Consider the following 27,894-nt stretch of genomic DNA (forward strand, 5'->3'; position numbering starts at 1 on the left):
TTGAAGAAACCAATTATGAAACAAATAATAAAAAAGATTAAAGATAAAGAAATAACAAGAATAATAACATTGGCTTTTAATTAAACATTTATTTAGAACAGTTAACATACCACAACATTTAATTTCTAAAATTTTAATATCAGAAAAGTAGAGTTTCAGATAAATATCGAAGTTACCTCCCCTTTTCATTATTCGCCATTTGTAGTATGGTGTGTCGATTACAAAAGTAAGGGTTTAAAACATTTAAATTCTTTTATCACCCAGAAGTAATTGATTTAATCCTTTTATCACCCACTATGGAATAGGTGTGGACATAATCATTAAGACAAAAATGTTACACTTTATGACCAGATAATTAATACCCAATCTATACTTATATACGGTATTGCAGTGTTCCCACTAGAATTTAAATTTGAGGGTACATGTACCCCCTAGGTCATATTTTTGGGGGTACACAGAATATTTAGGGGGTACAAACTATAAAGACAAGCAAGTCAGTTAAACACATATCAGTATTTTTATTGAGACATCTTTTCCACAGCTTTCTGAATAACTTCATTAGAATCAAAATCTTGCTGATTGGCAGAAAAGTGTATCATCATTCTATTTTGTACATTTTTAACAGTCCTCCTACTACAGTACCTTGAAATGTGTCTGTTTTGTGATGAGAATCCCCTTTCACAAGGGACAGAAGTTAGAGGGATTGTCAGCAAGATACTAGCCATATTGGCAAACCCTGGGAATGTTTCAGATTGTTTAGTTATAATATCTTTGCATAATTCCTGCAATGATAACTGCCTATTGACATTCAAGAGGTACTTAAACTGAACAAAAGAATGTTTTAATTCTTCTCTGTTGAGAAGATTCCCATAGAAATCAAGGACCCTGTCAAGTTCTACCTCCCCATGGGTGATAATGCCCTCATGGTCACTAGGAAGCAATGCTGGGTTGAGAATAGTATTTAGATCTCTGAGGATTTTCATATCATCAGGGGGAAATCTACTCTCAAATTCTGCCAAAAGATGACCCACAAATGTTCTCCTCAAATTGGCCAATGTTAATCTATCCCTCAAAGAACAAGACAAAGTAATGCCTTGGTAAGTATCAGTATCATCTATGCTGTCAATCAGCTCCTGAACTGAGGGAGATTCAGTAGAACCACTAAGTGCAGAAATAGTAGCTTTTGTAGCAGAGATCATACTATCAACCTGATGTATGTCAATATTATCTTTCTGAAAAAACTTTGACAGCCTGCAAATCCAACTTAGAATATATTTAAGAAGGCATATGGTTGAAATGAAATGGAAAGTTTTGATTTTCCTAAGAATACCCTTACTTTTGTTACCTCCCTCAAATTGGGGGATGGTTGCACACTCATGTTCTAACCCTAACACCAAAGCTGACCAACTTGAATGTACAGCTTTAATGGAATTCTGTAGTGATAACCACCTAACCTGAGTAGGCTTCTTAAACCTTTTCACTTGGTCACCAATTATTTTTTTTAATTCTCTAATTTTGTTGTACCTGGGTGCTGAAAACTCATAAAAATTGTAAATATTAACAAGAGTTTCTTGTACATTCTGCAGATAAGGGACTCTTTTAGCTGCCCAGTATGATACAAATGTTAATTATTCTGGGGTTGTCAGCCTTTAATTTTACACCAACCCCAGCTTTCTTCCCTGTCATTACTGAAGCACCATCACTTCCAAACCCTGATACTTTGTCAACATTTACACCTACAGAACCAAGCCAGTTTATAATTTCCTTATATACAGTTTCTGCTTTGCCATCAACAATGTCAACATTTGCACAAAACTCTAACTTAAGTTCACCATTATGAATGATTTTTGCAAACATTACAAGTTTTTTTGTGGTCGTTATGTCTAAAGATTCGTCCACCATAATGCCAATATATGGGCTGTTTTTAATCCGGATAAGAGCCATTTCCTGTAGGACATCAGCCAGGTACTGTTGCATATGCATGACTGCTTGGTGGTTCCTTAAAATTCCTGAAGGTTTTCTATTACCAAGATCAGGATCAGTGGTTTCTTTTACAGATGAATTATAGAAGATGTGTGCATTGGATATCTGCAGTGAAAATTAAAAATACATTTTAAAAATAGTAATGATATGGTGTACAGTTGCCTAATAGTGGATTTTTTTATATATTTTATAGAATAGAGATAATTAGATTTCAATGCTTAGTGATTTTTTTTCACATGTATTTTTAGCATGCGAAGATTTATTTTCTGAAAAATTATTTAAAAACAAACGATTACTGATTAAAGTTTTAACAATAGTTCTTTTTTTATAATTTTTCTGTGATTTTTTTAGCTTTTGTAGGGATTTGAAATCTATCAGCATGTTATTTTGAGTAAAAAAAATCTACCTGCAAATCAATCGAACTCAGAAACTTTCTGTTGGCAATAGTTTCTTTAGCCATATACAATGCGGTCCTGAGCTGTGCCTCTAAGATTGGTTCATATTTTTTCTGAACTATTTTTACAGCAGCAGTCATGTAAGATTGTTGCTTTTTGGCGTTGCATGTAGTGTTGTCCCGATTGTCTCTGAAAATCGATAACTAATCGGACCACCCCAAAATCGGCAACAATCGATAGTCATTTTTAACAATCGATTATTTTAATGTTCTACCACCGCTGAATTGCTTAGGGCGTAACTTTTTTACACACAGTCAAATAGAAGTTTACCGACCAAATCTCTTTAATTCCAGAGGATCCTATAGTCTTTTTTGTTTGCCTTATCAAAAAGATATACAGAAAAAACATGGCTAGTGAATAAGTGGGCAATTTGAACGACTTTGTTTCCTGAACACCAAAGCAAATTCATCTTTGCCTCTCACAAAGTAGTATTAGGTATTTGTGTTGTTTGTTTTGAATTCAAAGAGTAAATCTTACTTTAATCAAGGAGACAAGAGCTTATTTATTCTCAAAATATGGTCACTACTGTATAAAAAATACATACAAGGATTGGTACCTTAAAAGAAAAAGGGCCAAAAAAAATGCAAAACTCGATTATACTATCGGAAGACAATCGATTGTGGTGATCCGATTATCGATAGTGATTTTTGAGTCCGATACCCAACACTAGTTGCATGACACATTATGATCGTCGCATTTCTGGTGTCTAACTAATGCTGACCGCTGGAAATTATTAGTCCCAATTGTAAACGCCGATTTCAGACACTTTTTAGTGTTTTTTTCATATGTCTCGCATGTTAAACAAAACATTTTCCCATTGTCTTTGTCAAATCTAAGCCATGAAAATTCGGACAACCAGGAGTTCTGAAATCGTTTGCAATGTTTCTTTTTCGGGGGTTCAACACTATTTTCACTAGGGCCTGGTTCTTGATTTGCGCTAGAGGATTGAGTAAGGGTCGGCGATTTTTCGCTGGAATCGCTTTTATGGAACCATTCACTTAAATTGCGTTGCATTTTCAATAACTTTTCCGGCGATTTTTTAATATTTCAGACGGCTTATTTGTATCACCCGGATGTAGACTTGTTACTGCTTTTAATATAGAGCGTCGCGAAGCGTCGTTAATTATTATAAACCAGTCCATGAGCTAAAAATAGAACAGCTGGGAAACCCGAGTTATGACCTCAGTTATGACTGATGGGATTAAATTACGGTCTTGTAAACAATTTCAGAGATTTATGAGTAGATTATTGATTTGTGCTTCGAATTTACGGATAATTTTTTGGCAGTTTTACTTTATTTTTTATACGTGCATGCACGCACCTAGCTGTAATTTCATGCGTGATTTTTGTAAATTATGCGTGATTCACGTACATTTGTGCGTGAATGGGAACACTGGTATTGTCTGCAAAATCTATAGTCCTAATTATAAGACCTATACGTAACCTATTTCATATTTATCATTCATTAATCTGACATTTTACATTTTTCATTTTCCATATTACGTTAGGTCTTAACAGATCTTTGCAAAATCGTGTAGCAAAAAAATTGACATTAGACATCGATTTAGATCTAATGCATTTAAACAATTAAGACAGCGTGTATTTACATTAATTTTGACCTATTTATGAACAAAACTAAAAAATAAATACCTTTTAACAAAATAATTAAACTGTCAGATCCGAAAAGTCATGATTAAATCCTCTCATTTAATTAAATTCCTTGTACAGCCAATATACAAATGGCCGCCATACAGTGCGCGAAATCTGATTTGCTAATTCAAATGCAAGCGTTTAAATGAGTCCAGAAGTTTCTGACGGAATATTTTTTCAACGAAATAATTTCCCGTGCACCGTCAGTGTGAAAGCAGTGTGCTTGAAAGGCAAGTCAACAGACATTTTTTTAATTTTTCAAAATGCTACACGTTTATGAGCAATAACTATTAGACGTCAGGCTTGACCAACATAAAACTATAACAAGCCTGTAACGTCTAATATATTGGACTACAAAATCTAAATCCCATTTTTTATTAGATTATTCTAAACCCAAAAGTTGCAATAGTTCTACTATTGGAATACCTTGCAAATTATCATTGAGTTACATTAAAAATTGCAGTGCCATTAAAAATTGTGGTGATTAACTTCAGTCCAGAATTTCACTGGTCATACATTTAATAATTATGTTCATAGTTTAAGCTTTCTTTTTTTATTCCCTCAAATGTATCAATCAAATTCTCAAGATTGTCATTTGTCAGTTCATTATTTTGTTTGGTACTGAAAAGCAATCCTGCCATTAAAGTGTCATACAGTAAGGGATATATTAGTCCTTCATTGAATGACATCGCATTTTCGTTTTTTTACAGTTTGACGTAATCGGAAAATGCGAAGTCTTTCCATAACTGGCTAATTTCCCATAGCACAAATCGACACGATTCTCGAGTCAATTTGAATTTACCGGTAAATCACAACTTAAATGCTATTTATCTCAAAAAGCAATTGATTGCATAAAAGACGGAAGCATATTTTCCCAAAAACTTTAAAAATATGCAAAAATTACTCATGTCAGATAAGTAGTTTATTTATCCATATATTTAAGAAGACACATGAAAGACATTTTGTGTTGACCCCCATATTGAAAATTCCTGGACATGCTGTGACGTCACTCAAAAAACAATAGTACGAAATTTAAGTGTGAACAAAAAAAATTTCTGTTGTGATGTAAAACGCTGACAGGTGCACGCAGTAAAAATTTCGTTTAAAAAATGTGGTTCCAGTAAACACCGCATTGCGTAGTAGACACCAATATGGAGGCTGTTTACACGAATTCTACACATGATTTGTTTAAAGTTACATTAAATAAATTTCATCAAAAAAGAAATAGCAACATTTCATTAATAAATTGGGTTTCATATCGACTCCAGATCTTATTTTGGTGTCCAGACAACCAAAATGAGTTTAATGAGCATACAAATGTGCAACCTCATTGTGGCGAATTCGGAAGTACAATTTCTGTTTGCATGAGAAACTCCGCCTTCAGATCATCCGTACATCAATATTAAATCAACAAACATGACAATAAGTAGCAGTCCTTATTTAACGGTATATTTCCGCATTGTAACGGATATTTTCATACAAATTTAATCTTTTTTATGAGATGATTACTTTTTTCTTAACCACAGGCCTAGTGCACCGTGAAGCTTAAACGGTAAAAGTGTGTTTGCACAAGAAAATCTTATATTTGCTGTGTTCCGGGTAGCAACTATAACACCGTGACGTAGCGCATACACGAGCTGATTATAGTCTTCATTTGCATGTTAAAATTCGTATACGAACTTTAGTGTTACCGTGGGGTTTTCCATTTAAAATCCTAATTTATGAACAATATTTGATGAGATTTACAACGATACTGTTAAAGAGGTTAATGAAACTGTAGAATGCTTGGTTTTTAGGCTGACGGCAAAAATATTTTAACATATTTAGTTAATGTAGCTTTAAAATTGTTTTGTTTAAAATTTGAATAAGTTGTTTTTGAGTAGCAAAATACACATTTTTGGTAGGATTATGAATACCAAGCATTATTTGTAACATTTTACATAGGGAGTTTGAATGATTGTGCATGTTTATTGCTTTTCATTTTGCTATGGACTTTTAAATAGATATCTTGAGACGTTAAAGCGGATTTGACACATGTAAAAAATAGCTTCAAATCCGCGGTTACGTCTAATTATTTGGACAAGGGATATATTTGTATAGCGTGACAATTTTTTAAAGTGATTTATGTAGCATTTAAGTGCCATTTTCTAGCATAGATAACTTTATTTGTTTATTCAAGACAATATTAATTTCTACTAAATGTATGTTTTGTCATTGTAGGTCACTCACACTGAAATGACTGAATAACTGGACAGATGATGGCAGAGGATACAGCCACTATAATTCCAGACCCATCCTCGGTGATTTCAGCTTTACAAATCCTTACAACAGCAAAACCAGGCAACGATGGGAGAAATCCTGGTAAAAAATTATAAAAATTAACAAATTTATCAGCTCATGTTTAATTTTTTTTTATCATCATCATTTTCTTTTTAGCAATGTTGTACAAATTTTTATGTAAAATGTTGTTAGGATGTTTGTAAAGACTTATCAGTGTTCATAGTTTTACAATCTTTGGATACAACAAGTTGTTACAAGTATTATCTGATTAGTTTACAAAAAACAAACGCAGTTAATTTTGTTCATTCATAATATAATGACAATACAGGTAATTTTGTGTGTCTACAATATAATCGAAAATTTGCCATTTCCAAGATTTATATACCATTTGATGTAGGTCTGGGTATTTAACTTGTGTGCAAATTTTTAGGTCATTCTCTCACCCCATTTTCAAAATGTGCAAAATGATCTAAAAATGTAAAGCTTGTCACTCTGCACAGAAAGTCCTTATTCAGTTTAAGTCTGAGTGTATTTCTTTATTACCCTTTGCAGACTTTTCCATTTTAAGTCAGTGCTTTACTTGATTTAAGTATAAACTTCAAATTTTATGTATCAAAGCTTTTTGACCTCAGTGGAGCTCCTGTAATGATAAAAAAAAAATACTAAATGCATATCATAGTAAAATATAATCATACATGTATTCTTTTTCAGGCTCAAATGCAGTTTTCAAATTAGATGAAATTCTGTTAGCCAACACAAGAAAGCTTGAAACTGCATTGAAATCAGATACCAAATATGAGAAGTTATATAGCAGATGGACGTCTGATACAGTTGTTGTTATACCTACAGAATGCTCTTCAAGATGGAGATTTGTTTTGCACTGTTTAAAAACTCTTCACCTTCTTCAAGCGTCTTTACAAGAAAGCCAGGAGAATTTCATTAAAACAATTGTGACGGGGGCGAAAGAAACAAAGCCTCATGAAATGACACCCGACACGCTGAGTTTCAACGAGCAAAAAGTTGTCAAGGGTGCGTTACAGTTCGTAATATGTTTGGGCATTTGTCCAAATTTACACAAAGGCGTGGGTTTACCTTTAGAGTTAAGGTCGGGATTCAGTGCTCTCGTAAATATGGTCGAGGACAAGGGAAACATGTCCGAGCATGAGAAAAATGTTCAGTTGTTTTGTTGTGTAAAAGTTTTGATGTCATGTGTGAAATGTCCGGCACTTGGCACACTGATCCTTACTCAACACCTTGTCGATATTCTAGCTGCCTTGTTTCAGCTTACACATATAGGGAATCAACAAAAACGTAATGAGTTACAAAAGACAGTGAAGACTGACACAGCTGTTAATGTAGATTGTATGAAACGTGAAATATCTAAGGAGTCGGAAGAAAATTTAGTAGAAGAACATTCATTGCATGATATGAGTCCAGCAAAAATGGTCGATTTTGTAAGGTCAAGGTTTGAAGAAAACACCGTCACTGATGTACATGAAATGAAAAGGAAAGTCAATGAAAAGTCTGGACTGCTTAATGAAAGCCATGATGATAAACGTACATCAGAGGGATCTGAAGCCAAGTTTAATCAGATTAATTATAAGTATTGTGAAAAGTGTCTCGAAGATTTGCTTGGGAAGATATACCCACCTTTATTAGTAAAGACACTTTTGCTACTACAAGGGGGACCTAAAACCAAGGTATTGCTATGTTTTATTTATGCCATAAGTAGGACATTTGCATATATTTCATTTTCCAAACTTGATACATTTCTATTTATAGAAATATCTTTGAAGACCTATGAATTCAATTTCTATGCCTAAACTTCATATGATAACACTTAATGATATTGTATTGATCTTTTCAGAGGAAACCTAATATGACAAAAAGGTCATGCCAGTTTAAGCCTTTATTCTTAGTAGGATTTAAGAAAGGCTATATGAGGAAAGTTCTATAATTAAGCAAAACTGTTGTCATTACCAAAGAATGCCTTGTTTCATCTTTTGATTATGTATTGTTTTGATCCTATAGCTTTACTACAGATAAAATTATTTAGATCTTAGAATGCATCTGCAGTATAACCTTTGCAGAGTAACACCCTTTGGGAGACAAATATTTTGGTTGTTGCTAAGAGGTGTTGCTCTACAGAGGTGAAATGTAGTGGAAATCTTAATTTTTGGAAAAAAATAATATTTTTCCCTTTCAAATTTGGGGTAAAAGGGGAAATTAGTTGTAGAAAAATGGGGGTTTTTTTGAAAAGGGTTTAATTTCCCCCAGCAAAAAAAAACTTTAACATAAATAGCTTCAAGGGTGCATACATCACAAAATACGTCAACCGGGTTTGCCTTATTGTCAAAGTTTGTAACTAAAATTTGGAAATTGTACCCCTAATTAGCTGGAAAAAAAACACAAAATGTTCTTAATTCTGGAGTAAGTCTATAATTCTGGAGTAAGTATACAATTCTAAAGTAAGTCTACAATTCTAAAGTAAGTCTATAATTCCGGAGTAAGTCTATAATTCTAAAGTAAGTCTATAATTCCGGAGTAAGTCTATAATTCTAAAGTAAGTCTATAATTCTATTTGAGTAAGTCTATAATTTAATTGCTCTTCATAGTGTTGCTCTGCAGTGGTTATACTGTATTTGTATTTGAGTTGCTTCTACACTTTACTTTAGATCTAGATCATCCTGAATTCAGGATAATTTTATTAGTCCCCTACCGGTTTACCGGAGGGGACTTTAGGTTTACCCTCCGTCCGTCTGTCCGTCCGTCTGTCTGTCAGTCCGTCAGTCCGTCCGTCCACAAAACTGGATCCCGCGATAACTTGAAAAGTACTGAAAATATTTTTATGAAACTTGGTATATGGATAGATGGCAGTATGGAGATTATGCACGTCTTTTTCTTTTCTTCCTATGTTGAAAATTCTGGTTGCTATGGCAACAAATAGGCTAAAAATATGGCATATTTTACACATAAACTGGATCCAGTGATAACGCAAAAAGTACTGGAAATATTTTTATGAAACTTGACATATGGGTAGATGGCAGTCTTGGAATTATGCACGTCTTTTTCTTTTCTTCCTATGTTGAAAATTTTGGTTGCTATGTCAACAAATAGGCTGAAAATATGGCAAATTTTACACATAAACTGGATCCAGTGATAAAGCAAAAAGTACTGGAAATATTTTTATGAAACTTGACATATGGGTAGATGGCAGTCTTGAGATTATGCACGTCTTTTTCTTTTCTTCCTATGTTGAAAATTCTGGTTGCTATGGCAACACATAGACTGAAAATATGGCAAATTTTACACATAAACTGAATCCAGTGATACATTTTGTAACTCAAAAAGTACTGGAAATATTTTTATTAAACTTGACATATGGGTAGATAGCAGTCTTGAGATTATGCATGTCTTATCTGTTCTTCCTATTTTGAAAAAATATCAGTTGCCTTGGCAACAAATAGGCTTAAAACATGGCAAATATAACAATATTTGTGATTAGTCAAAAAGAGCTGAAAATTATTATGAAATTGCATCTTTAATTCAAGAGTTATCTCCTCTTTAAGAATTTTGCTTTTAAAATGTTATATTTTGGTAACAGGGATGTTTCAAATATTAACTTTAGAGTGTCCTTGACAGTCCGTCTGTCTGTCTGTACATAAAAACCGTTTCCTGTGATCACTTTTAAAGAACTTTTCCAACAAGTTTACTTAAAATAGAGAAAAATTGAAACATAAGTGAATGGCCAATGGCCCTTCAGAATGTTGATGGGGTTCTAACCGGTAGGGGACTTATGGATTGCTTGCAATACTATGATAATTGCTTGTTTTGAATAAGCACTGTTTGTATGTACATGATCATGTATTATTTTGTGTTATAGGTACGAACCTGTCAGAATGCACCCGTATTACAGCAGGCACCTCCGTGGTTAAGACAGGAATGTGGCAGAAGACTGACAGCTGTTATTATAATGCCTAAAGGTGTACAAAGTGTTCTTAGGGGAATGTTAGATTCTCCAGGGATGGCAAAAGGTATCTTATTGTGATGATTGACATGATTCCTTTGAGATGAAAAAGTGAAATTATGAGAAGCAGAATCCCCTTGTGGCTGAGGTGTTGCCTCTAAGAGTTTAGGTTGCATAAGAATTGCCACCACTGTGTATCACTGAGTAATTGTAAGAGGCGTCTGAATGGGGTCAAATTAATGGAGTGACCAAGTCTATCCACCTCTTAGCTCCAGCATTTGAGGTGGTTTTGACCCCTGGTGTTGCTTTAAGTTTGTAACACCTAAGTTTAGCCAAAATCATCTTACCTGTTTTGGCGCAATGTGACCTGAATTGTGTTGGTGTGCCATAAAATTAAACAAACAATGAGGAGCAGAATGATTAGGATCGCTGACTTTTGGGTCAGAAGCCTGTAAAGGCTTTGGGTTTGAATTCTTAAATTTTAGGTCAAGTTCTTCTCAAGTGTTTGCTTATACCCGAATTGAAAGGCCCCAGAAGAAAAAATTGATTTTTGAAAAATTTTAAAGTCTTCTTAAAGGGAAAATAAATTGGGTTTTGCCCCCCCAAATTAGGGATGGGGGGTTTTTCCCCTTTTCAGTCTGGGCCCCACCCGTCCATCCCCAAAACAGACAAAAAAAGTTTAAGTGAGGGCAACCCTGTCCTATAAAAACATTTCTAATTTTTTTTTCATTGAAATTTTGCTTTTTAAAAAAAATGTTATTTTTATATTTATAAATTTAAAAAAATTTTGTTTTTCAAGATAGAAAATGGAACCAAAAAATCACAGTCTTAAATTTTAAAACTCCATATTCGTCTCAGTGTTGAAAGTTAATTGTATTATTATGTTTATTATTTGGGGCCCCATCACATCAAAAACCCAAAAACCAAAAGCATTTGCGCCAGCATGGATCCAGACCAGACTGCGCATCCGCGAAGTCTGATCAGGATCCATGCTGTTCGCTATCAGTTTCTCTACTTTTCTCAGACTGCGGGGATGCGCAGGCTGGTCTAGATCCATGCTGGTCGCAAACGCATTGTGTTGGTTTTGTCGTGACGTGGCTCATTTGTAACAATTACTCTCTCTACACAGGCATGTCAGAAGCTGATGATTGGAGGAAATGTGATGCTGTTGCCAAGGTGATTGCTTGTTGTCCACTTCAGTCAGTTTCTGTAGATGAATATTACAAGAAAACGGCCCCTCAGGTTTGTTAAGATTCTTCAGTTGAGTTTGGTTAAATCTATAATGTATACATTGTATACATGTATATAGAGGGAGAAATAAAAGAAAGGCTGGAGTGCCCATAACTTTTGGGTGGCCCTTTTTTCCTAGATGTTGTTCATGATAAATCATATTTGACTACTTTTTATGATAAAATAATTGTTGACTACAGATCATCTGTACTTAGAGACCATCTTAGGTATTTCAGGGAAGTGTCTGAATACATGTACATAATCTCAATACATAGAAGGGAAAGATGACTTATCCAAATGTTTACTGGCCAAATATATAAATATTTATTTCACATTTTCTTGTGTGTTGACATAACACTTTAAAAACTTCATTTATTTGGGGAAAAAGCTGCATTTGCCTGTGAGTGAAAAGAAGTCTATTTCTTATGAGATACAGTTGGGGTTTTCTAAACCATTGTTGGAAAATTAAATGAATTCTGAAGGTTGCTTTAGAAATTCTGGTACAAACCAGTTTCTATTTGATCTTTTGGTGACTTATTTGTTTATCTCAATTTATCATTATCTCGACTTTCATTTGATGGTGCCAGCGACTTTGAAATAATGAGAGTTGACTGTATTGGTACACTATATTTTATTTCTCTGCTGTCTGTTTTAGATACTGGAATTACTACATATAAAGGACAAACAAGTAAACAGACAATTTCTGAGAGTTGCTTGCACCACTATATCAACCATGGCAACACAACAACCCTCTCTCACAAAGAAATATTTGATAGAACCAATGTTGAAGCCTCTTTTGAAATGCTTAGACACAGAAGGTAAGGTTCACAGATATCTTGTTGATATGCAGTAACATTATTTATCACATACCTGTGCCGCTTTTGTGACTCCATTAAAACAGTATTGCACAGCTGTGCATATATTTCAATGTGATATCATTTGCGTTATACAAGCATACCATAAAGATGCTCTAAATGTTAACTTTATACTATATATAAACGCATTTATGAAAAAAGATTTATTTTATCTGTAAACACTTTATTTGCATATGTGATACATAAAATAGCTTCAGCACTAGATTTATTGAAATAATACATTTGTATTACACTTGCTAGAGGCTCAAATAATATAATTTTATTCAACTCGTACAATCAATTCAGTATTGAATCTACACTCATTCAATATATTCTATTTAAGCTCACCTAAAAACAAAAGTTTATAAGTTAATGTTAGTTTGAATATAGAAATCAACTCCAGTTTCAATTTTAAAATGTATTGTTTTATTTTTATGCCCCCGACATATAGTAATTGAACCGTCCGTCCGTCTGTCCGCACAAACCAGAGCTACATTATGGGGTTTGGTCTATTGTTCTCATAACAATAGATGTCTTTGATGTCATTTATTCCATTTCTCTTGTGGGGTTATTTTTTGCATTGTGGGGTTAAAAAGAACAAAAGAAATAACAAAAGAAAACCCCATAATGTAGCTCTGGTAAGAACAACCGTACAAGGTTAAACTAGAACGGCAAGTTGGATTTTTCTTAAGTTCTATCTGTACCAATGGCTTCATAATTTACACACTTACTAATCCATACAAAGTATATGATCTGGACAAGTTAAATAACTCTAGCTTCCATTTGCACCAAGTTATGGCCCTTTTCAGCACTTAGAAAATGAATAATGGTTAACCTAAACCGGCAAGTTGGAAATATCTTATGTTCTATCTGAACTAATGGCCTTAATATAATTTTCACACTTACTTATTAATACAATGTACATGATATTGCCAAGTTATATAAATGTGCCATCCATTTTCCCAGTAATTTAACTTTTTATCACTTTGAAAATAGGGCCATGTATGGTTAACCTATTCCGCCAAGTTGGATTTATCAAAAAATTTCACCTAATTACTTAATTTATTTAATGATATCTTTCATATTTGGTAGGTGGATACCTTTAACGGTCCTCTAATTTTTTTGTGGCGTTAAGCTCTCTTAGGTCAAGGTCAAGGTCACTTGTGTAAAAAAATAAATCTAAACATTTCTTCTCATACAGCCTTTCTTTTTTAAGTTAATGTCTTTTCATGTTTATAATAGTCATATACCAAGGGGGTCCTCTTCCTTTTCCTGTAGTAAGGGGTCATTTGGGTCAAGGTCACCAATGTCAAAAAATAGATTTTTTACACTTTTACAGGTGTATTAATCCTAATTCTATCGACAGATGTCTTGTATATTTTGTAGGAACATAAAATTGAGGTATTCTCATTTGGATGGAGGTAGGGGTCAGTTGGGTCAAGGTCAACAGTGCTAAAAAAAGATTTTTACAACTTTTGCCCATACAGCCTTTATATCATTGACAGATTTATTTCATATTTGGTAGGAAATAAAGTTGCATGACTTTCTTCCTTTGGATGGAGTTAGGGGTCAGTTGGGTCAAGGTCACCAGTGCTAAAAATATATTTTTTACACTTTTGCCCATACAGCCTTTATTTATTGACAGATTTATTTCATATTTGGTAGGAAAATAACTTGCATGATATTCTTCCTTTTGATAGAGGTAGAGGTCAGTTGGTCAAGGTCAATTGTCATAAAAGTGGTGAAATGTAAACAAAGTAGAATTTTGTCTTCCATACAAATTAGCTACTTCACTCTCTAAAGTTAAATTATTGACAACAGTGAGCGCGGGGCATTTGTGTTTATCAAACACAGATTCTTGTTTTTTAAAAGTAAACAACGTTTCGACTCAAAAGTCTTCGTCAGGTAAACTTGTTTATAGGAATTGCCTATAGAAATTATAAATCATATTTATAGGAATTGATGTTACAATGGCAACCAGTGATTATACTGTGGTAGAGGAGTCACAGCTTACACAGTGTTTGGAAGATTGCCATAAGGTAAAATTTTTTAACACTATGTCAAGCTTATAAAAGGAGACAACTTTATAATTTAGTGAATAAACTATAGTGCACCCTCCACACAGTGGTTCTCTGAAGAGCAATTACCTCTTAACAACAACATTCTCAGTTTTTCTCGAAGTAAGACTTTACAATAGATTTAACCTCTAGAGCAATGCCTCTTGGCAACAACTAAAATGTGTAGCTGCGTGGCCGAAAGGTTAACATGTCAGATTAGTAATTCTATAAGGATTGCTGGCCGCGTGTGTTCAAACCCAGTCAGTCAGGGGTTTATGTAAACAAGAAACTTTACACGCATTGTTTAGTACTGGTTAGTTCCAGAACGGATTCTAGAGTGTTTCAATAAGCTTATAGCTTCAAACACAATAGAGCTAAAATAAATTTGTATAAACTAAACTAACAATTAAAATTTACATCTCCCAAAGAGTGTTGCTCTGCAGTGTTTGTACAGAACTTATTGTGATTTTTTTTGTTTGTTTGAAAATGAATACTCATAAAAAAAAATTTTTAATAGTGTGAGTTACAGGGCTTTCATTATTAATAGATTGGCGATCCACATTATCGGTCAAAATGCTGTTAAAATCGATTGTATTTTCAGCATGTAGATCAAAATATCCGCCTTGACTCTTGGCTAAATCAGTTTTTCTTTGGCACATCTGTTGCCTCAAATAAAAATGATAATCTTGAAATTATAAGATTTTACTTAAAGGTTTGTGTTTGTATTTCAGGTTTTTGTCTGTGGAAATGTTGGTAATCCACAATTAGTTATGTACATACAGCCAGTGGTTCTCACATTGTTCACATTATACGTTTTCATGAAGCCTGGAGTATCTGCTTTAAAGTAAGTGATGCTTTATAATTCTTGCTGCTAATTCAAGTTTATTTGGTGTCAGTATGTGACTCTCTGCTTTTCCAGGTATTCAATGAATGCTTTTCCAGGTATTAAATTAATACTTTGGGTTTTAAGAATGCTATAAACATTCAATGTTGCTTAGCATAATAATTGAGATATTCCTATGACGAAGAATGGTTCTGTAAATTGTTAACTTATTTCTAATTATACAATGTAGCAAGGAAGGCAACTCTGGCAAAAAGTGCTAAATATAGCAAGAAACATTCTGACAACAAGTGCTAAATACTTGAAAAGCAAGGAGAGCTACTCCAGTGTAAATTATTGCAAGACACATTATTCTGGCAACAAGTGCTAAATATAGCAAGAAACATTATTCTGGCAACAAATGCCAAATATAGCAACAGAGGTTATTCTGGCAACTTAAATGCTTAATATAGCAAGGAATGTTATTCTTGGAAAAGTCACTTACTAAAGCTAGATGCAGCTGAAGTCTAAGAAGTTATTATGTCAAGCAAGTTTTGAAAGAAAAGCTAATCCTTAAATCTGTTGATTTGTCTATAAATTTGTAAGATCAGTGAATTATATGAGTACTTAATGCATGCAATGATGTGTAAATCATGCTTAGAAATAGGTTGTTATATTAGGCACAAAGTAGCAACATTTTTGATAGGAAAGATAGTAAGATTTTTCTAAAGGCCAGAGTATGATGAGAATGATAGTCAGTTTTTTTGTGTTTTATAATTTCAGGACAGCTTGTCAGGAATTGATAGTTGCCTTCTTTAAACAAGCAGACTTAACTGTAACATTGACATGTTTGCAGTTAATGGCTTTCCAGCAAGCAGAATGTCAGAATGAGGCTGAGATTCCCAGATTGCATCCCTGCCTGAAATTTGCTAATGGAAATAATGGTGGAATTATGGTTCAAACAAATTTTAATGAAAAGTGAGGACACAATTTGAAAACAAATTAAAATATGATGGTTATAATTTGCGAAATAGGTTTAAGCTACTTAATATTAACCCTTAGTCTGCTTGCGGCAATAGATGCTACCCATGTGACTAGTGCAGACCAAGTTAAGCTAGACCAACTTTGTCATCTGATCATGGTCTGCACCGTTCACTAACCAATCTATATTTTTATGCCCCCACAATGTTGGAGCATATAGCATTGCACTTGTGCGTCCGCCTGTCCGTCTGTCCGTCCCGAAATCTTGTGAACGCAACTCCTCTTAAACCGGATGGCAGATTTTGCTTAAACTTTCAGGGATGAACAACCTTAATGTGTAGATGGTAGTAAAGGAAGGAATTTTTGCTGCGACCAAATTTAACAGAATTATGGCCCTTTGTTGATTTTTTCACTATATACTATGTAGAAATTTTGTGAACGCAATTCCTCTTAAACCGGATGGCAGATTTTGCTTAAACTTCCAGGGATGAACAACCTTAATGTGTAGATGGTAGTAAAGGAAGGAATTTTTGCTGCGACCAAATTTAACAGAATTATGGCCCTTTGTTGATTTTTTCACTATATACTATGTAGAAATTTTGTGAACGCAACTCCTCTTTAACCAGATGGCAGTTTTTGCTTAAACTTACAGGGATTAACAACCTTAATGTGTAGATGGAAGTAAAGGAAGGAATTTTGCTGCGACCAAATTTAACAGAATTATGGCCCTTTGTTGATTTTTAGTTTTCAACTTGTGGCACATGTAGTCCAAAAAATATTTGACTTAGAGTCATAAGATTGACAGAACAGTGGCGTGTGGGGGCATCCGTGTCCTATGGACACATTTCTAGTTTTAATTTTCCTGAAAATGATGAATAGTTTTGTCCAGACTGAAAGATGGACAAGTCCATTTAAGATGTTTAGCATGAGACGGGTTTACTATGAATAGTAACTGTGCTAAGTCTGCCAAGGTTAATAAAATAGCTGGAGCTGAATGTCAGTGTTTTCATGCTTTAATGGTAAAATGTTCATAGTCATAATGACAATTTGTATGTATCTGACAAGTTCAATACTTAATTTTTAAAGTGAAATAATGGGCAGAGTATAAACATTTTACCTGTTGAGACCAGGTTAATGCTGGTTTGGCCAAATTTTGCTTCCATATATATGTATACACTGGTACTGGAAACAGGATTCATTATTTTAATTGAAAAACTGTCGAAAACAGCAATAAACTTATGGTAACTCAAGTGAAATATATGATTTTGTTTCAGTCAAAGTGAAAGTACCCAAGAAGTGAATGTAGAATGTATAGTTGCACTGTTGAAAGATTTACAGAATACAAGTATTCCTGGAGAGTTTCTTGTTTTCATGCTGAAGGTAAGGTTACAGTGGATAATATTTGTTTTAGATTGTTTTATATCCATTGATACATGTATAATGTTTGCTAGAGTTTGTACTGTTGCAATGAAAAAGTGTTAATAAAAAAGCTCTTAGAAACTCTTTGTATGTTACTAAAGTAGCTGACAATTAATGTATTACCAGAAATTTTGTTTCTAATGGTCACATGTAAATCCAATTTTTCTGATAAATTTTTCTGATAATTACATTTTTGTTTTGTGATGTGAAGCACTGACAGTCCGATACTGTAAAAATCATATGGCAACTGTCCACCTATGCAGGTGAATGAAAACTATGGGTACCTTTTTTGCTACATTTAAAGCCTTTTAGGCATGAGTAGGTATTTGAGTAAAATCTCCAACTTTCTAAAAGCTAGATAGAAATCTTCTTCACATGGAAGAATCAAAAGTGCCTACAGGGATTTGAACTCACAGCAATGAGGGGGGAAGTAGTTTTAAATCAGAAGCATTAAACACTAGGCGATGGCTTCCTTTAATACTGGGTACACAATATTATGAAATGATGACATGAGCTTGCACTTACTTCTAGGAGTTGACACAGTTCATTAAGATTGAAGTGGATGGGGATGAAATTGAAGATCAAGCTTCTACTCAATCTGATGATAATCAAGCACTTATTGACATTGAGCAGAGGAACCAGTCCAAAATAGACCAGTTTCACAGGAAGTTGACATTACTGAATATCCTGGCAGCAGTCTGTGAAACTGTTGGACCAGAATGTATCAAAAATGCTAAACATACATTAGAATTTGTAAAGGTAGGTAGATAATCTATGCATAATACAATTTCAGATATATATTGAATGATGAATAAGTTTTATTTTCTTATGTTAATGAATGAATTTATGATAACCAGACATAGATCCAGCAGACATAGTAACTTTTCATTAAAGTATGGCTAAAGTTTGACAGAAATCTAGTATGCTCTTTTCATGCTGCCAAAGTGAGGGTATATAGTTTTTAAATTGTCAGTTTCTTGTCCGGTCTATAACTTTGTCATTCATGGGAGGACATTGAAATAATATTGCATAATTGTATGGTACATTAAGATGTTGTGTCACATGATAGACTCACGTTTGTAAGTCAAAGGTCAAGGTCACATTTGAATTTGAAAAGAATTTTTTTCTAAAAAAGCATTGATGCTTGTGGCAAGTCAACAATTCTGTCATTCATGAAAGGATTTTAATATAAAGTGGCATAAATGCTTGGATGTGGTGACTGACATCATGTCACATGCAATAATAACATCTTCAAAGGTCAAGGTCACATTTGTTTGATAAATTATTCATAAAAGTACATGGATGTTTGTGTGTTCTGTCAGTAATACTGACCGCCTCCGTGGTCAAGGGGTTAGAGTCGATGACTTCTAATCCAGTTACCTCACTGGCGTGGGTTGGATGCCCGGGAGATGCTTTGGTAGTTTAGCGCAGAGGAAGGTAGTCTAGTACTGGTGTAACTCTCCAGGAACGATGGTTATGAAACTACTCGCCTATATGACTGAAATACTGTTGGAAAAAGGCGTAAAATGAAACAAACAAACAAAAAACAGTAATACTGATATTCCTGGATGGATTTTCAATGTTTTGGCAAAGACATGATGATTATGTGCTGTCTGCAAGAATCAAACCTCCAGCTTAAAGGTCAAAGTCATGCTTTATTGGTTTTCTGAAATACTAAGTGTTAAGTGCCAATTTTCAATATGATGATCACAACTTGAACTAGTGCACATAGCAAACATAAATGTATAGCTACATGTTTGTACATTAGAATTATTGTAACATACAGCTTTATTAGAAACTTTGGTTTCATTCTATGGATGTTCAGAATGTTTCCACATTTAGATGTAATATTTTTGCCAATACAATAAATAAATTCTGAATATATTTTTCCATAGGCTACATTGGAACGAGGTGTTCAGGTTTGTAAAAATACTGAAGATAATGAGTTTGAGGTATTTGAGAATGAAACACTGACAATGGCTATGGGTCTTCTTACAGCTCTGCTGACTGGGGCTTTCCAGGTATGTTATTTGTATTTATCAACAAATATCTAATGTCCTGTATTCAGGTATATTATAAGCAAGTGTTACAAAATATATACTGGCCCGAAAGTTACTGATAGGAATAGAAAATTGTAAAATACTTAATATTCCTAGTCATATTTTGATAAAATGCAATAATTTTAAATTGAGTGCTTGTAAATTCTGTCAACTTACTTATCTTTAGCTAGCCAATATAGATTTCTTGAAAATATTTTCTTACAATCTATGCAAAAGAAATAAAGGAAGAGTGATATAATTTGTTAAAAATAAGGAAAGCAATTTATAAATTTGAACTTGGTCGTCAGTGTTTAGTTAATCTAATTTTCATTCCAATTCATCACAGTGTTTTAAGAAAAGTGATTGTAGTGTATATTTCAAAATATTTAAAGTCAAATTCTGTGTACTGTAGAACACTTTGTTTTTGCAAGAACATAATTTTTGCGTTAATTTTCAAGTGCTAATAGAATTAATAACGTACTTTAGTTTAAAGAAGATTATACATACAAAAACTTAGTGTTCGTCTTATTTTTTCCTCCACCTAGTTTTGTACTGTTTCCATATTGTTGACATGCACATGCTTTTAAGTGGTGATTTGAAAATGAATGGAGAAAAAAATGAAAGTGCTTGATATTTAAACCTGTTTCTCCCTTGTTCTTCTAGCTAACAGATGAAGACAGGCAAAATATGCAGGAGTTACTTCCCTTGCTACAGGAGATAAGTTCAGATCACCCAGAATCATCAGTACAAGAAATGGCAACAGACATTAGAATTGCCATAGCAACCCATGGTGCAGTTTGGTCTGAACTAAGTAAAGAGAAAAGCCAGAATTTTGAAGACATAGCTAAAAAGGTGACAATATTTGACCCAAATTTTCACATACTTTATACACTACACTACACTGGAGCAACTGGTGAAAATTTTTGACTTTTCAGATTTGATTCTGTCAGTAAAAATATACATATACAATGTGTGATGTTTGAAACATGTAAGGCATGTTGACATTAGTTGATAATTTCATGTATATGACATTCGCTTATAAGGCAATATACTTCCATTTTTTTAGCTCACCTGAGCATATGCTCAGGGTGAGCTATTAGGATCACTCTACGTCCGTTGTACGTCGTCCGTTGTCCGTTCACACTTTTAAAACGACATCTCCTCTGAAACCATAAGGCAGATCATAATGAAACTTCACAGGGATGTGTGAAGCCTTAACAAAGTTGTTCAAAGAATTCCATTCCATGCAGAACTCTGGCTGCCATGGCAACCAAAAGAAAAAACTTTAAATATCTTCTTTTAAAAAACCCAAAGAGCTAGAGCTTAGATATTTGGCATGAAACATCTTCTAGTGAGTGTCTACCAAGTTTGTTTAAATAAAAGCACTGGGGTCAAAATTGGCCCCGCCACAGGGGGTCATTGATTTTCCCTATATGCATATAGTAAAAACTTTAAAAATCTTCTTTTAAAGAACCCAAAGAGCTAGAGCTAAGATATTTAGCATCTTCTAATGGGTGTCTACCATGTTTGTTCAAATAAAAGCCCTTGGGTCAAAATTGGCCCCGCCCCAGGGGGTCATTGATTTTCCTTATATGTGTATAGCAAAAACTTAAAAAATCTTTTTTGAAAAAAAACCAAATAGCTAGAGTTTAGATATTAAGCATGAAACATCTTCTAGTGAGTGTCTACCAAGTTTGTTCAAATAAAAGACCTGGGGTCAAAATTGGCCCCGCCCCGGGGTCATTCATTTTCCTCATATGTGTATAACAAAAACTTAAAAAATCTTTTTTGAAAAAAAAACTCAAATAGCTAGAGTTTAGATATTAAGCACGAAGCATCTTCTAGTGAGTGTCTACAAAGTTTGTTCAAATAAAAGCCCTTGGGTCAAAATTGGCCGGCTCGGGGGACATTGATTTTCCTTATATGTGTATAGCAAAAACTTAAAAATCTTCTTTGAAAAAACCCGAATAGCTAGAATTAAGATATTAAGACTGAGACAATTTTTAGTAAGTGTCTACAAAGATTGTTCAAATAAAAGCCCTGGGGTCAAAACTGGCCCTGCTCCAGGTGTGTCATTGTTTTTAACTATATGTGTAAAGAAAAAACTTGAAAAAATCTTCTTTTAAAAACCCCAAGGAGCTAGACCTGAGATGTCTAGCGTGAAACATCTTCTAATTGGTGTCTACCAAGTTTGTTCAAATAAAAGCCTTGGAGTTTAAACTGGCCCCATTCCGGGGGCCTATATACAGGTGAGTGACTTCAGGGGCATCATGGCCCTCTTGTTTTTTCATACAAGCATTTTGGAAGCTTTCGTTTTAGAATTTAAACAGTAGATTTTGCCTCAGATATGTAGCAAATACACTTTAAAAATTTAGTTCTTGTCATTTAAAATATTGTCAAAAGTTAACATCCTTTCTCACCATTTTAGATAAAGCAAGAAAAGGAAAAAGTCAAACCTCCAGCAAGGAAAACTACCAAGAAGATTGAAGTTTTATCTGAGCAACAGTTCCCTAAACAGAGAGTAGAAAAAGTAGAAAAAAATGTTGATGAAACAGGAAAATCTACTGGTGAAAGAGAAATGCAGAAAAATGAAAACAGTAAGGTTAGTCAAACACATTCTAGGGAGATTACTCAGAAATGTAGTGAAGATACTCCTGTAGATATTAAAAAAGAGTTGCAGGATGTGAAAACTATTTATGTAAAAACATCAAATGAAGTGAAACAAATTGGTCAGGAAGCTGATGTTGAAAAAGTGAGTTCAGAACTTGACCTGGCATTTAAGGAGTTATGTGATACATTGATACCTGTCAGAGGGCATGGTCTTATCAGACTTACACATCTGGTACAGAAACGAGACCCGGAAGTGAAGAAGAGACGGGACGCAGTGTTGAAAATATTTGTAGAGAATTTAGATCACGGGGATTCTTATTTATACCTGTCCGCAGTCAATGGTTTAGCAGCAATGTGTGACATGTATCCAGATTTAGTAGTGCCCGACGTGTGTAAACAGTTTGCGGATTTTGATAGGTTGAAAGGCGAGCATGGCAAGAAAAGGTCGGCAGAGTTGAGGATGAAACTTGGTGAAGTAATGGTGAAGGCATCCAGATGTCTAGGTATGTCTGTCTGATGATATAAAATATTTCATATTACAGTATGACATTTTTATTACCTTTTTACAGAGAGATTAACAATTCTTGCATAGCAGACTGGCGTTTCAATGAGTTTTACCCATGCCAGATAGAGTCTGCCATACAACATGGTCATTTTAGCACATTTTATGAATGAACCGCGTTAAAATGACTTCATTTCTGCGCATTTTAGAAGGGACTACATGTATGTGCTCAGGATGACGTCGTTTTGTCATTGTTATTAAAGTTGTAGATTCATACACTATTGTAAAAAAATAGTTATGGATGAAATGACATTAACTTCCGTGAACAAATATCTTGCGGAGGTAAACCATTTTAGATATGAAAGAATATAGTAAAATATGCAAGAAAAAATATCTGACATATGTTTGCAGTTAGGAATATCCATCCCCTTGGAACCCATCAATGAGCTGGTCCCCTCGGGACGGATATTCCAGTTCGAACCGCAACCTATGACAGATATTAGGACCTCTCAGAAAATTTTGCCAAATTAGAATTTATAACTCACAAATTTTGTTGATTTAAATATTTTTGAGAACAAATCTTGCAAACATTTAGTAAATAGCATGAAATTAACTTTTTTTTTCAGAAAACAACCTTTACTTTGCCGTGGTATATTCTTTTAGATTGATACCTTTAAAAGTCTAATTAGAAAAAGTAGCATTATTTATATAAGGTGGGGGATACTTGTACAAATGCATTTTTTTCCAACTAAATGCATATTATAACAAATAAGATATACTGTGATCACATCAATGTTATAATATAGAGCAGGTTTGACTTTAAACCCAATAAAAATATTTTTCCTTTGCAATGGTTTTATCTCTTTGATTTTAAAGCTTTTATAATCTTATAATGAGTTGCGATTGCTGGCCATGTGGGTTTAAACCCTGTCAGGGACAAGCCGTTGTTTAGGTAAGCAAGAAAATTTACACTCATTGCTAAGTACTGGTTAGCGCCAGGATAAGATTCTAGAGTGTTTCAGTAAGCTTATAACTTCCAACACATTCAAGCTGAAATAAATTTGTATAAACTAAAATCTAATTCAAAGCATTGCAGTAGTTTTATACAGTGTTTTCTGGTTACATCAATAATATTTTATATTTTACGTATTTCAGGAGACACTATAGCAGGGTACCGTGACTTGCTGGTTCCTAGCGTACTAACTGGTGTAAGGGACGAGGAAGCTTTTGTTCGAGCAAGTAGTCTCTCAAACCTTGGTGAAATTTGCAAACTTCTCAAGTTTTCACTCGGAAACATCATACATGAGGTAAATAACTTAAATAAGTATAAGTTCACCAGCACTCAAAGTACTTGTTCTGAAATTGTCTGTCTTAGAAAATGAGAGTCTTCAGTGTGTTATGTTTAGAACAATTTATTGTGACCATCCTGTGTCAGGCTTCCATCGTTCATTGTTAACATTTTACATCTCCCTTGGTCTATAATAATGAATGTAGAGTACATATCCTTTGATGGTCCTCTATAAAGATTGCTTAAATTGTTTCAGTCTGCTGAACAAGATAACCAACAGATAGCCAAATATAGACCTAAAGTTGCTTATTTAAGAGAAAGTTGTATCCTGTAAAGATTATTGTAACGCTGGAATTTTGTTCTTTCAGGTATTTGAGTGTTGTAGCAGTACCCTGAAACATGACAATGATGTTGAAGTTAGAAAAGCAGCAGCCCAAGCTTTGACCTTACTTATACAGGGGTCAGGTCCACAAATATTCAAGGTGAATTTTGTTCAGATTCTTGTGTTTATAAAATGAAATTATTGTAAAGTATAATTTTTCTACCTTCTTAACATAAGGATTAGCCCAGGATGTGGATTTGAGTTTGATTTTAGATAAGCTGTAATATTTCAAAATTATGATGCTAAAATGTACATGCATGTTTAACCTTTAGCCAGCAGGCAGGCAAGATCTTCCAGCATATCCTTGCTACTTAATCACAAGGCCTCTGTAGTGGTATGATAATAGTTGCTAACATCAGATTACTTGTTCCTTAGTGTCTAGGACTTTGGATGCTTTCTTGTGAGGAAATTATCCAGCTAGCTTACGGAAGGTCTGTGGTTCTACTTAAGTACCTGCTTGTGCCAGAAATAATGCAAAACAGGGGGCTAGAAATTAAGTAATTAATGACTTTATTTAATGAGACTAACACATTCGGTTTCCTGATTTTCCAAGTGATCCTCAGCACCTAAGGTCTTTTTCCGCCATTAAATCTAAAAGGTAACTGTATGACCTTTACAGTGTCAGTGTAACTTTAAATCCAACAAACAATCAGTCAACAAGTCTGATCATGGTCTGCACTGTTTGCTATTCAGTCTGTACAGATTTTTTTATACTCCATAAAATGATGAATGGTTTTTGTCCATTTAAGATATTTAATATGGTGAGAAATAAATTATTGGTCCAGTATATGCTCAATGCAGAAAGATATTGTATCTTTATTCTAAAATTTGTCTATTCTGACTGTTTATAAAGTTGACATTATACTCAAATTGTCATACACATTTAATTTGAGATGACAGGTTAATTAATTAATCTTTGATAGTTTTTTTTTTAATTTTAATAAACACAGATTTCTATTTTCTCTTAAGGCAGCATGCATCCAGATTTATGCTTATTTTCGTGAATTTATTTTTAAAAATGTATTGAAAACTTCAAGAGTAAAACATTGACAAGTGAAGAAAGAAAAAAATGTACATACATGTATTGCAAACGGCACTTATCTACCAAAATTTTATAAATATTCTTGTTACAATGGAGTTTAACCACAATTTTAATGTTAAGGCAACAAACATGAGTAGCTTCCCTTTGATTTTTTAGATGTAAAAGTGGCTTGTTTTTTTATAACAGTTATTTCATCAGTGTAATAGTCATTTTTGATTTTTTAACGCCATACCTAAATTATAAAATCATATTGTGCTCCCTATTTCTGAATCATTACCGATGCTTCATAAAAATTCAAAGTTAAACCCTCCTTATGATTTTTCCATTATGAGCAGTTTGAAGCAAATTAATCTTTTTCTTCCAGATTCTTGACAGTGTTCTCAAGGACCTGTACCGACTGTTGAAGCACGTGATGCAGAATGAGAAAGAAGATGGCGTAAAGTTGCACGTGCATCTTGCTCTAAATGAACTAGATGACCTCACGAAAGAACAATTGTTTCCTAAACAAAAACTCGAAAAGAGAATAAAGGTGCTAGACTTTGATTGATATAATATTATGATGAACTTTTAATATAAATGATATGAGAAATTCAGCTACAATTGTACCTCTTTCTCTTTTATTTTGTTTTGCTATTTTGATTTCATAACTGTCTTGAAGCCCAATTCCAACAGGCGCTGTTTAAAAGCAAGAAAATCTTTCCATTACGAATCACCATGATGTCAGATTCTTTAAGATAGAACATTTTATGTGTGTCAGTATGTAAAATATAACAAACAGTAAACTCAGTTATGTTTAAAGATCCTGTATGTTTTAATTAAGGATGTAACAACATTTAAGTGAAATTTTATATATGTATATTATTAATCTTCTAAAACAATTTCCAAACATCAAGAATATGTTAAATATGTACTGCAAATGTTTATACGCATTATAAGTAATCATTTAAATGTATGCATTCATTTTTTAATGAAAAATTTGGCTTAGACTTTATCGAAAATCTATTTCTAATTACCTCCCTTTATTTACATGAAATGTAAATTCGGTAATGTCTTGACAAATAATGCTTTTTGGAACTAACAATATTTATAAATCTTTATTTGAGCACCATATTAATGATATAAAACCATGAAAAAAATTGAGTTACAGAAGAGAACATCATGATGTCTGTTTGTTGTTTTTTTGCTTGGAAAGAAGCCTCATGAATTGATTTTGTGGTCTGCTGGATTGCTAGGTCTTTGATAACATTTCTCAGTGTGTTTTCTCAACAAATGCTTACAAATGTCATAATTCTTCTCGGGAACCTAAATATCTGACAAGGGCAAATTATATTGAAGGCCTTAAATAAATGAATGGTATTAATTTCATGTCTGATTCGAAAAGCCATGCCCCAAAATAGATGTGACCTTTGAAGGGACGCATAAAACATAGATCAGCTGGGGCACTAAAACATAAATATTTGCAAATATTTTTTAAGATATATATTCTGAAATTAATTGAAAATCTTATTTTTGTGCTCTTCTTGGGCTTTTTTCATTTTGTGATCATTTTTCACTATTAGAATAATTGATCTGGAAAAACGGATTGAGCGAATGGTTTGAAATTCTGTACACAAGTTATTGGTTTAGACCTACATCAAATGGAACATTAATTAACATAAAGATATATCAAGTCCCTTGTGTAAAAAGAAACAACGCCAGCGGAGTCCCTTTAAAGCATGATTGAATCTATTACTAATATTTGTAACAGAGAACCGGTAGCTTTCTCCTCTAAGAGGTTTTTGGAGTAAAGACTTGTATCATAAAATTCTTATGTCTAACTCTCCTATTTCCGCTTGCTTAACATGCTGAAATCATGCGTCCTGGGGTGTTTTACTTAAGAATTCATGTTCTGAAACTCGGGTAATGTTTGCTTTATTTGGAAAATGAATCAGTCTTAAGAGAGTAGTGTTTGATTGGTCCAGGGTCTTTCTATTGAAAGACCCTGATTGGTCTCCCTTGTACTTTGAGTTATGTTGATTTAAAATTACTCGATATGACAGGTTTGTTATATGAAGGCAAAAGCATCAGAAAAATATCTCGTATATGAACACTGTTTTGAACCCAAACTATAAATACAGACTTACAAACGAAATGGCAACACTTTGGCGGACTTGGTATTAACAATGCTCCCAGACCACTGATTAAGTTGTATTTACAGTAATAAAAGTACACTTGATTAAAAGCAGTTATACATTCAGTGATAAATTGTAAACCCTTTTGTAAGGAACGACATTTAATAGCACGATAACTCCACATACTCATATCACGCAATTAGTTTTAATATAAATTTAGAAAA

The 27,894-nt window shown here is 33.6% G+C and overlaps 1 protein-coding gene across 1 annotated transcript; it reads left to right on the forward strand.

The window, feature by feature from the left end:
• Window positions 1-179: 179 nt before the first annotated feature.
• On the forward strand, window positions 180-26,146 carry LOC132755871 (transport and Golgi organization protein 6 homolog). Its single transcript, XM_060746808.1, has 17 exons — window positions 180-226; window positions 6,309-6,449; window positions 7,080-8,068; window positions 10,252-10,402; window positions 11,465-11,577; window positions 12,221-12,383; window positions 14,376-14,458; window positions 15,208-15,320; window positions 16,080-16,274; window positions 17,552-17,657; window positions 18,228-18,455; window positions 19,592-19,717; window positions 20,399-20,587; window positions 22,164-22,848; window positions 24,003-24,154; window positions 24,504-24,617; window positions 25,924-26,146. Exons 2-17 carry the CDS (start codon window positions 6,344-6,346, stop codon window positions 26,104-26,106), a joined length of 3,696 nt encoding a protein of 1,231 aa, XP_060602791.1. The 5' UTR covers window positions 180-226; window positions 6,309-6,343; the 3' UTR covers window positions 26,107-26,146.
• Window positions 26,147-27,894: the final 1,748 nt, after the last annotated feature.

Source organism: Ruditapes philippinarum, unplaced genomic scaffold, assembly GCF_026571515.1.
Source record: "Ruditapes philippinarum isolate M1 unplaced genomic scaffold, ASM2657151v2 ctg1301_1_1_1_1, whole genome shotgun sequence".
NCBI lineage: Eukaryota > Metazoa > Mollusca > Bivalvia > Venerida > Veneridae > Ruditapes > Ruditapes philippinarum.